This window comes from Triticum aestivum, chromosome 4B (genome assembly GCF_018294505.1).
Source record: "Triticum aestivum cultivar Chinese Spring chromosome 4B, IWGSC CS RefSeq v2.1, whole genome shotgun sequence".
NCBI classification, from domain to species: domain Eukaryota; kingdom Viridiplantae; phylum Streptophyta; class Magnoliopsida; order Poales; family Poaceae; genus Triticum; species Triticum aestivum.
Genome location: NC_057804.1, coordinates 99,250,913 through 99,262,281, shown reverse-complemented (window position 1 = coordinate 99,262,281; position 11,369 = coordinate 99,250,913). Strand labels below are relative to the sequence as shown.

General features: G+C 46.4%; 1 protein-coding gene across 1 annotated transcript; it reads left to right on the top strand.

The window, feature by feature from the left end:
- The first annotated feature begins 3,375 nt into the window (after window positions 1–3,375).
- Window positions 3,376–5,054, top strand: LOC123091267 (transcription factor PCF3). Its single transcript, XM_044512728.1, has one exon. It carries the CDS (start codon window positions 3,642–3,644, stop codon window positions 4,785–4,787), a length of 1,146 nt encoding a protein of 381 aa, XP_044368663.1. The 5' UTR covers window positions 3,376–3,641; the 3' UTR covers window positions 4,788–5,054.
- Window positions 5,055–11,369: the final 6,315 nt, after the last annotated feature.

Genomic DNA, 11,369 nt, shown 5'->3' with positions numbered 1-11,369 from the left:
CAAAAAACGCTCTCTAGCAGATTGTCTACAGAACAATCCACCATTTAGACAATGACTGCCGGTTGTCCATATTTAGGCAATATCCATCGATATTTAGACAATCTCGAGCGGTAGACTATCATATAGACAATCTGCTGGAGAGCATATTTTTTTTCTGCCTCATATTGTCTATATCTCACATAGACAGCCATTTGGACATGCCCTTGGAGATGCTCTAAGAACGTAGAAATAGAAGAGGAGAAAAAAACACGATTAGGATGTCACTTTGATGTGGTTCAAAGGGACTTTACAGAATTCCGTTCCTTAATTAGGAGTGTTTCTTTCCTCTCCAGAGCTTGTCTGGCTTGTAAGAATGAAAACCATATATGAATTAAATTGCATACGGCTGGAAAGAAAACTTTCCATTGATTCTAACGTCGTAGAAACTTTTTTTTGTTCTAACAAAGTTATGACATGCATCTAATCCTTTGCGTAAGTCCCTGTGTTTTTTCCATGGTTAAGCCAAACAACTTATATTACAGGTTCATACATTTGCAGTTCATGTAGGATTAGATGGCATGACATCTCGATGCTACGTTTTTTTCCCGAGTTTTTAAATTTCCGTGAGCCAAAGAGGCCCTAGAAGATTTTAAAACACAAAAAAGAAAATTGTAAGATGTCTATGGATGATGGTGTACGGGAAATAAATACATGAATATTAGACTATTGAGGATAGAAAGTAAAGAGAGATAGAATATAAATGCATTTTCAGTTCTCAAATGGAAAACAAAACGTGGTTCCAACTCACACCAGGATTGATATGGAGTGCAAAACATATGAATGAGTTCCATGAAAAAAGGTACTCCAATCCTATAATCAAAGTGTCTTTGCAAGAAAAAAGTACCTAAGGATTCGAATCCTACAAAATTCATACATCCAGTGAGCCCTAGAAAAACATGTGTCATGTAGAGTCTTTTGCAGTATAACGACACACTAGTGCTAGTACATAGCAAAAAATTGATGCCACATACGTAGAGGAGTAGGATAGCCATTGTTAAAAGAAGGATTTTGCTACAAATCTAACTTTGGATTTTTAATCATGGCAATCGAATGTTTTTTAGGGCAAATTTAGTTGATGCGAGGATGGCAATTTTCTTTAGCAAGCATGACAAATCCTTGATGGCAATTTCCTTTAGCAAGCATGACAAATCCTTGCCATGGCAATCTCACAAGAAGTAAATTTGACATAAAAGCATTCGATTTGCCATGGTTAAAAATCTGACATCAGATTTTTAACACCATAGTAAAAGAAACAGTACCACCCACTTGTAAGTGAAATGGGCAGCAGAAAGAGACAACAACTTACCACATAGTGCCTAACTTGTGATTCCCATAATACACTAGGTTTACAAAATTAGAGCATATCAGAGTGCATTCAATTTCTTGTTGCCCCTCCCCATTATTTTCGTTTACATTATGCCTTATCTTAAGTCTCCTACATATCATTAACAATGCCGAGAAGAGTTTTTAAAATCAGTTGACTTTACCGCTACTAGATATTAAAGACCACGTACCAAATAACACACGAAAAAGAGTGTCTAAACAAGTAATGTAATAACTTATCCGTGCTCTCTTTTATCAATTCTCTAAATGTTTTATTTCTAAACTGCTTTGATGTACTAATATTTGACATTATGCGTGTATGTTTTTGCTAAGGATGTTATTTTTTTAGAAAAAAAATGTCTAGCATTATTGATTCTTTTATTTTTTGTCAGGATGGCATTTGATTTAACATAAAGAGTAGTACAATGGATTGGACAAACTGAAATGGGTATGAGAACAAAAATATGAGAGCTACATCAAGATTTTAGATAATTTTGTGAAAAGGAAATATATATAATTAGCTCCATTGCTTGCATCTTGGTATTTCTCTATGCCACCGGGTGAGAAACAAATGACCAGATTTGTAAAAATTGATCCAACCTCAAAGATTTTGAAGAACGACATGCGCCATACTTATCATGCTAGCTAGGTGCTTCATATTTTTTATTTTTTTATTTTAAAAGGAGTAGTATCCTCGGTCTCTGCATCATTGTGATGCACACGGTTAGATGCGCTTCTTATATTATTACAAGAGGTGGGTCGCGAGGAACTGGGTACATATAGGGGGCTTCTACCGTTTGTCAACTTTGTGTCCAGTCGCAAAGAAAAAGGATTCCACTCTGTCTAGCTTTCTCCGCTCTTTGGGTTCATCATTCCAAGGTCCCACGAGCGGCCTGGCTCAAGCTGCTATACTCGACTCCACGCTCACACACCACAGCTCACTCCGTACAAAAACTGAAAAACTGAACCGCAAAGGAGAATTCAGTGAGTGAGCAACTCGAGCTAATCATGCATCGTTAACTAACCGAAGATTTCATACAGTTAAGAAAAAAAATCCGAAGATTTCATAAGTATGGGACGAGGTGATGAAATTATAAGTGCTACTTTCTCGATCGCATAATTTTTCTAGTGGTTTTAGTTCAAAATTAAACTAAAACCACAACAAGAATTATGAAATTGACGAGTACGTATTACATAAAAGTTAACAGGACAACATATGTGATTACTTCGTACGTGTTATATAAGTAATAAGTCACACATTCAAGAAACCGTATACTTGGTGTTTCAAGCAAGGTTGTAGGACGTACTTGCAAAAGAGAATGATAACAACTTCTCCCGATGTCATGACTTGACTGGGGTTTGATTCATGAAGGGATGGGATTGCACCCACCACCGGCCATCCAATCAACTTTTAGTTCAATAACATAAACATTTGACATTCCCTAAAAAACTGAGAAAATGGGTAGCACATGGTGAAACAAATAGATTGTAAGGTTTAAATAGTACTCATATGGTGTCATAATAAAATAAGGGAAAATGAAGGCGGTCCAAATTGCCATGCGAAAAACATATAAAATTGACATGTTTGTAATGGATTCGCCATGCTCTGAAGTGAAATTTGCCATCTTGTAAAAAAGAATGGCAGACAAATTACCACGCCGAAGAGAGAAATTGCCATGCGTTTGATCGTGATCTGATGGCTCCGAGGAAATTCGCTGGGAACCCCTAGAAATCTGGTGTTCACACGTTATTGAAATCCAAAAATAAATATACATGCTAACAAACAGCTGTATTTCCATTTCCAAATCTTAATTGGATTCACAAATCCCAAGCTCGTGATTACCACAAATCCAAATTTGGCAATGTTTAACCCCAATTAGCTGGCCAATTGATTGGCCAGGTCATGATCCTCACGCAGCAGCTAGCTGATACACACCACGCGGTGCAAACTTGCCCTACCCAACGCGAACCATGGTTGTGGTTATGGTTATATAAGAGAGGAAAGCTAGGCAGGCTACGGAGGAGTAGGTCCCAACAATGGTGGTTTTCTGGGGTTTAGGACGGTCATACTCAAAATCCAAACCTACCAACCCCACACCTCTCCCTCTCTTCCACCTCTGAGTCTGACCTCTCTCTCCTCCAGCCGCTATCCCAGCCCCACACCTCCTCCCACACCCCACCCCACCGCCGCGCGCACGTGCGTCGCTCTCCTCCTCGGCTCCGGCCAACAGGCGCCGCCGTCCAACGCATGTAACTGTGCCTAGCTGTCTTCTCTTCTCATGGACCAGCAGGGGGCGGCGCCGTCCAGCAGCACCAGCACCAGCACCAACAGCAGCCGCAGCACGTCGGACCACCCCCACCACGCGTCGGCCGCCGCGCACCACCACCCCTTCTACTACGCTGCCGCGGCGGCTACAGGCGCCACGCCGCCGCCGCCGTTCATGGGCTCGCTTGCGATGGTGCCCGCGGCTACCCCGGCGGGAGCGCAGACGGCCAACCACAGCCAGTCGATAACGGTGGCCGAGCCGCCGTCAGAGAAGAAGGTGGCGAAGCGGCCGACCAAGGACCGGCACACCAAGGTGGATGGGCGCGGGCGGAGGATACGGATGCCGGCGCTGTGCGCGGCGCGGGTGTTCCAGCTCACGCGGGAGCTCGGCCACAAGACCGACGGCGAGACCGTCGAGTGGCTTCTGCAGCAGGCCGAGCCCGCTATCGTCGCCGCCACCGGCACCGGCACCGTCCCCGCCAACTTCTCCACCCTCGCCGCCTCCCTGCGCCCCGGCGCCTCCTCCCGTGTCGCGCCCTTCCAGCACCACCTTCAGCACCAGCCGCAGCACGACGTGGCTGCCATGCTCGGGTTCCATGGCCACCATCAGCACCAGCTGCTCCCCCCGCCGCCGCAGCAGCAGCACCACCACCAGCACCCGGAGGCGCCGCAAGATCCTGGCGCCGGGGAGTTCATGAGGAAGCGGTATAGGGAGGCGGACGACCTGTTCAAGGACACCGGACGCCATCAAGACCCGGAGGACGGCGGCGAGCCCGCGCAGAAGTCCAGGCCGGCGCCGCCACCCACTGCTGTTTCGGGGGCAATGTGGGCCGTGGCGCCGAACAGCGGCGCAGGCGGCGGCGGCGCCTTCTGGATGCAGCCGGCATGGGCCTTCGGCGCCGGGAACACGGTGCAGGCGCCGCTGCAGTTCATTTCAAGAAGCAGCTTTCCCGGCGGGATGGGCGACACGAATCTCGGCATGCTCGCGGGCCTCAACTCCTGCGGCCGCTCCACCGGCGGCGAGCAGCAGCACCAGCAGCAGCCGCAGCAGGAGGAGGAGGAAGGGCAGCCTCCCGAGATGGATCAGCACCGCCGGGGCAGCACCAGCGCCGGCGCGAACGGCCATGACGCCGGCCATTCCGCCGCAAGCCCGCAGTAAGCAAGCAACGAGAGCCATCCGTTCGAGCAACCAATCATTCAAGCATCTGGCATGGTGATCAGGGAGAGTGTGTGGAGCATTTTAGCTAGTTGCTGCTGCACTAGTTACAAATCAACCAATTGTTTAGTTTGTTCTTTTCTATTGGGATTATTTTAGTTTGCCGTTCATTAATCCATGGTTTGTGCTGATGGAGGTGATGATTAGCAGTGGGTCCAATTGAACCAGGCACTATTTGTTTAAGGCAACAAGGCTGAGTTTTGCACATTTTATCGTATCAGTTTTCTATTATTGCTATATATCATGGGGAATCTATTTGTTCGATGGAAGTAATCCATGTTTAGAACAAGGTGATTTTCCATAGAATTCTTGCTAGGGCAAGAAATGCTTGGAAGACGCAGCACTTTAACTAGCTAATTGCCATGCGTTGCAACACGGGCATACCTATTCTAGTGATTCAACATCAATTTTGCCCGACATATATACACCTACCATATCCTAAATTTTGGTAAGATTTAATTTTATTTAGGTATAGGTAGGGAAATTCAAGGAATTTTTTAATTTAATTAAGGTTTGGTAAGATTTAATTTGATTTAGGTATCACTAGTAGAAAAACGACTTTTAGTACCGGTTCATAAGAGTGGGGACTAAAGATCCCCCTTTAATACCGGTTCAACACGAACCGGGACCAAAGGCCCACCACGTGGCAAGAGGCGCGCCGTGGTCTGGGGGACCTTTAGTCCCGGTTGGTAAGGATTTTTTTTATTTTTATTTTTGAAATAAAGCAAAAACAGCCTGCCTACTGGGCCGGCACGGCCTGCATACGACTAGAAACCCAATCTCTAGTTGGGCCAGGATGCAGGCCCGTACGGTCCAGTAGGCCCCACAGGGCAGAAGACTTGCAATAGGCCCACAAAGGCCTGCTTAGAGAGGAGCTCGACACGGTAGCCGCGGCGGGGCTTATAAACCGGTGCGAGCTCCTCTCAACTAGCGAGGTGGGACTAAACATTGTGCACTACGGGTGGCTCCAACCGGTACTAAAGGCCACCACCTCTTTAATACCGGTTCGTGGCACGAACCGGTACTAAAGGTTCACCACGAACCGGTACTAATAAGCGCCGCCCGCCTGGCCGTTGGAACCGGCACTAATGGTCACATTGGTGCCGGTTCAATTGAAAATCGGGACTAATGAGTTTCACATTAGACCCTTTTTCTACTAGTGTATGGGTAGAAGAAGTCAAGTAAAATTTTGATATGGTTAAAATTTTGGTAAGATTTGATTTGAAAAAATACCGATTTGATTTAGATTATCTCAAGTTACTGTATTTACGTTGCTTTTTATTTTTGTGTGCCAATGGTTGAGATTAAAAAAAAATCAACAGAGAACTAAAGGGGGGAGGATGTGGGGAGGAAAAAACCCGCGGAGGTGAGGTGAACTCAAAAAAAAAACCTCCTTCAATAATAGAGATTGGGGAAGCAAGATATTTGATCTAGCGTTCCAAATAGACATATAATGTCGTTCCCAATGCTTTTATGTTTGGCGACTGATAGGCGCCGGTGCGCCGGCCCAAATTTGGGCTGGTCGCACCGGTACCGTACGATTTGCAAAACTGGAACCGCACGATCTCCTACCCTTCCTCCTCTGTCTTGTTCTCTGATAAAAAATCCCATCGCGCCGTCAGGGACGAGCGACGCGCCCGATCTAGAAGCTCTGCCCGGCGTATTTCGCCTGTCGCCGCCCTTGCCGGCCGCCGGCGCCGCCACTGCCGTCGTCGTCTCTTTTGTTTCTCGCCGGCTCCGTGAATGCAGCAGCTTGTCCCTGTAGTTGCAGGTCCCCGTTTCGACAGTCGCAGCTCCGGCGGCGGCCGCCGCATCCCCGGCGCACGGCGGTCGCCAGGCGCAGCACCTCCTCTGACGAGCTCGCAAAAAACCTATACTTGACTCTGCCTCAGATTGCCGGTAGCAGCAAAAATGTCATCCAGTTGTAGCAAAAAAGGGTGTCGGTTCCAGCAAAAAAAAGCTCGTCGATGTCGCCCGCCGTCGCCCATTGTAGCAAAATTGTTAACCGGTTGTAGCTTCCGTGGTTGCTGGTTCCAGCAAAAATGCTTCAACAATAAAAAAATAGTTTTCGCTAGTGGTAGCATAAATGAAAAACTATTCCAGCAAAAAAGTAACACAGTTGCAGCAAAAAATGCGTTGTCGCGAATGATTTTAGACAAAAATCTCACCAGTTCCAGCTCTGCTTTCGGCTGGATGTAGCAAAACTAATTGCTAGTTCCAGCCAGAAAAATCGATGCAGCAAAATGCTTGGCAGCCACCGTCCTAGCATTGTAGCAAAGTCGAGCTCTGGTTCCAGGAAAAAATGGAGCGGTTCAAGCAAGAAAAAATGGATGTAGCAAAAAATCATACAGCGAAGGCACCAGCATCCTCTCAATATGCAGCAAAAACGAAAGATGCTTCCAGCAAAAACAAATTGCGGTTCCAGCAAAAATTATGCAGCAAAAAATCATGCCGGAACCACGGTGGCAGCGAACATGGCCTACACTGCGACATGGGAGAGGTTGGGCCGAGCATGGCAACAAAAAAATCGACGGTTGTACGCGTCGTCTCTGCGTGGAGCATGAGATGCCATGGATGAAGTGATTTGAGAAAGAAGAAGCAGAGGAGGGAATGCGTATGAGGAGGAGGATGGAACGAGTGGAGGACAGAATGAGTGGAGGAGCTTGGTCTTGAGAAGAAAAGGTGAGAGGCAGGAAGCGGTGCGTGGGACCAGAGCAACGTGGTTGTGTGTACGAGCGTAAGCGCGTTGTGAGCTATGCAGCCGGCCGAAGTTTCGGCCGGCACGCCGATTTTAAACGTTTCCCTTTATGTTTTAATTGGTCTTAAAGTTGTGGTAGTTCCTGTCGAATTTTAGAAGAAAAAATAGCTATGTCCATAATACTAACTTAGGTACGAGAATCCTCTTGAAGGGTTGTTTAATAAATGTAATTTTAGATTTTACAATGTAGTGCACGAATCCTCATAGACTAGAAAACCGCTATTCGCGAATCAACCTGTGGTTGAGTTGGTTAGGTGGACAATGGTATCCCCAACCCACCAGGGTTCAAATCCTGGTGCTCGCATTATTCCTGAATTTATTTCAGGATTTCCGGCGATGCGCTTTCAGTGGGAGGAGACGTTCCCGTCAACGACGAGGCTCCTACGGTGACTTCGTAAATCTCAAGATGATATGCCGGCTCAGTCTCTCGGAGGTGCTCATAAGGGTATGATGTGCATGTGTGCGTTCATAGGGGATGAGTGTATGCGCGTGTATATGAGCGCTTGTGTTTGTACTGATGCTCAAAAAAAAAAACCGCTATTCTATGGCACAACTGTAGAAAAACACTAGTTTATGGTGCACCTGACAATAGTGCTATCCATCACGTTGAACCTTTCCTCCATATTCTTATACTCTTCCCCGCAAAAGAAATGGAGAGAATATATTCTCATATTCTTGAGATTCTCTGCATCTTTCCATTTTTTTGCTGCACAGACTCCCTCTCCCATTTCAGCAACGTGAATCTCTCACCACTAATATAAATCTTTGTTACTTAATTAAACCAACTAATCGTTTTGTTTGCTATGTTGTATTGGCAAATATTTTCTTTATAATCTGTTTGTGCTTATGGGGGTATAACTGAATCAAGCCACTATTTGTTTCAGGTTCATCCATCTTAAAGAGGCTAGGTTTTAACGCTTTCATTTAATATCGCTCTCCGATTTCTCAGTGATATTTGGAATACCTACATTTTATTTAAAAAGTTAAGAAGCAAAAATTTTGACCTAGCGAATTTGTGTAAAAGATGGAACGTTGCATTCCGAAAAGGTGTGCTTTTATTGAATGTATGGACATCTCAATAATGCTTTAGGGTGTACTTTTAATCAGTACTACAGAGTGAGAATTCTCCTGAAATTTTAGAGGAGTAACCTTGTGAAAACACAAATTTTAGGTATTCAATAATACTAAACCGTTTTCTAAAAAATGCACTTTTAGGGTTCTCCATAAATTGATGCTTGGGATATCTCTAGCCGAACACCTAAAAGGGGTTAACTCATCAAAAGATTCCCTTCCGAGTAGTTAAGCTGCATCTAGTTGAACTCCCATTTGCTTTAGCTACTCAATTTTTTAGGAGAAGCCTCCTTCGGCTCTCAATTTCGAGCGACCGAAAGGAGTTCTCAACAAATGATTCCCTTCGCTCAATGGCTTCCACCACAACAGTACCTCTGCTGCTTTCCTTTCCTTTCCTTTCCTTTTCCTAGAGCAGATATAGCCCAAGAGAAGAAGATAAAAAGGACCATGGCTTGAGATAAAATGAACAAAAGAAACCATCATTATCTTTTGTGGGCTAGGTTTATGAACATGGCATGGCCCGTTCCTGCAACTGCATATGACGCCAATGCTCCAAGCCGTGACTTGTGGTTGTGCAACACCAATGTTGAAGAATAGAATCCACCTGGAACCAATCCTGGCTTCTCCATCGGGACGTGAAGTGACTGAACTCAAGGGCGTGTTTGGTAGCCCGCTTAGGCCTTGTACAATGGAAGGTGCTTAGAGAGATGCTTAGGAAAATAAATCAGATTTTTCTGAAGCACCGGTGCCTATTTCTACAGGAGAGACACTTAGTTAAGCGTCTATCATGTACAAATAAGCACCGGTGCTTAAGAAAAGCCTGGTTTATTTCTCTAAGCGCCTCCCCTAAGCACCTTTCATTGTACAAGGCCTTGCGGGCCAACTAGCTCGCGTGGGACGAGACTAGGCTGTTTGGCTGCCCGCATACACTATTTGGCCCCATTGCGCGAAGATTAAAGCACCCCTAGCCCGGCCCGCTAGGAATGGCCGAATCGGCAGTTTCTAGCGAGTCAGGCTCGGTCAAGGCATGGGAGGGGAACGCGGCGCTGAGCTCGTGCGACCATGGAGATTGCACAAGCTTGAGTGCATCTCCGGAAAATCGGCGGGACCGTTTCAGTTCACCTCCCGCCAATTCGGTCGCCCTATATTGCCCTCTTCGCCTCACTGCCGAAACTCCCGCCAACGTTCCCCCCCCCCTTTCGAGCTTTCTCGCAGATGCACATCAATACCGATGAGCAGGTAAGCAGCGCTCCTTCCCCGTCTGGTGGTCCTCAACGGCGGTGACTCGTGACCTTATCTTCTCCAACCATTTCGGCATCTCCCTCAAGCTACATCGATGGCCTCTGTGAGTCCAATCACCCCCTTCTCAGTAGTCGATGTAGGTAGATCGAGACCATGTGGTAGGGTTTGATCTGTGAGCATCTTATAGCATGCTAGGGTTGTATTTCGGTATCAATCTATGAGATTGTGATCTTGTAGCATGCTAGGGTAGTGTTGAACACACTGGATTGGTAGCTAGTTGTGATGTATGTTGCTCATATCGTCACTACTGCAGGATGTTGCTAAGCAACACTACAATCGGAAACCCTTCGATGAAACTGTGTGCGATTCATTAATCGCAAATGGTGATCTAAAAAACGTCAAAAAAGATGCAAAACGTTTGCGATGGCGGATACATCAAAAAACGGTTCATATTTTAGTTGTCGTGCGTTGCGGGGCATACAGTTCAGTTCAATGAACTGTTTGTGATGAGGCAGAATAAAAGAAATGGGCAACTAGATGAAGGCGTGTGCGATATACGGCATACAGTTCACTCGGATGAACTATTTGTGATGAGGTGGAACAACAGAAACGGGCAGCCAGATGATGGTGTGTGTTATATACGACATACAGTTTACTCGGATGAACTTTTTGTGATTAGACAACACAAAAGAAATGGTCAGTCACATCAAGGTGTGTGCGATATAAGGCATACGGTTCACTCGGATGAACTGTTTTCGATTAGGCAACGCAACAGAAACAGTTCAGCCAAATCAAGGTGTGTGCAGTGGAGGGCATACACTTCATTTCGATAAACTGTTTGTGTTGAGCCAAGAGAATAGAAACGTTTCACATAAATAAGATGTGTGTGATACGCGGTAAACATCCAATTACACACGTGGCTAGTGCACACATGACAATTCCACACACCAAAGTAAACTATTACATGCATAATTAACTAGGATAAACGATCATATGAACACGCCGCCATTTCCTCACTGGTTTCCCGCCGCCACCCAGTGATATTAATCATAAACCTAGGCAGCGCGTGATGCACGGAGGCAACAAGTGCAGCCTGTAGCACGTTCACCTTTTCCAAGCATGCCAACCCACCAAAGCACCGCCTCTGCCATCAACCTCCCCGACGAGGAAAACAAGAAGGCGCCACGGCCCGTCGAGGCCGAGGCACTCCCCGGCAACACGATGGACGACGACGTGATGCGCGTCATCGCTAGAGTTGAGCAGACCATTGGCGCAAGGCGCTTCAGTGCCACGGCTCAAGATAGGCATGTCAGCGCCAAGAGGCTGCAGCTTGACGCACAACATGATCGATGGTGCGCCGCAGAGGAAGCTAGGCGCGTCCGCGCCGATAGGTTGCGGCTCGCCGCACAGCGAGACTGTTGGAGCGCCGCAGAGCGATAGGCGCGTGATGTCTA

Coding starts and splice junctions, on each gene's coding strand:
- LOC123091267 (XM_044512728.1), top strand. CDS start 3,642: ATGGACCAGCAGGGGGCGGCGCCGTCCAGCAGCACCAGCACCAGCACC.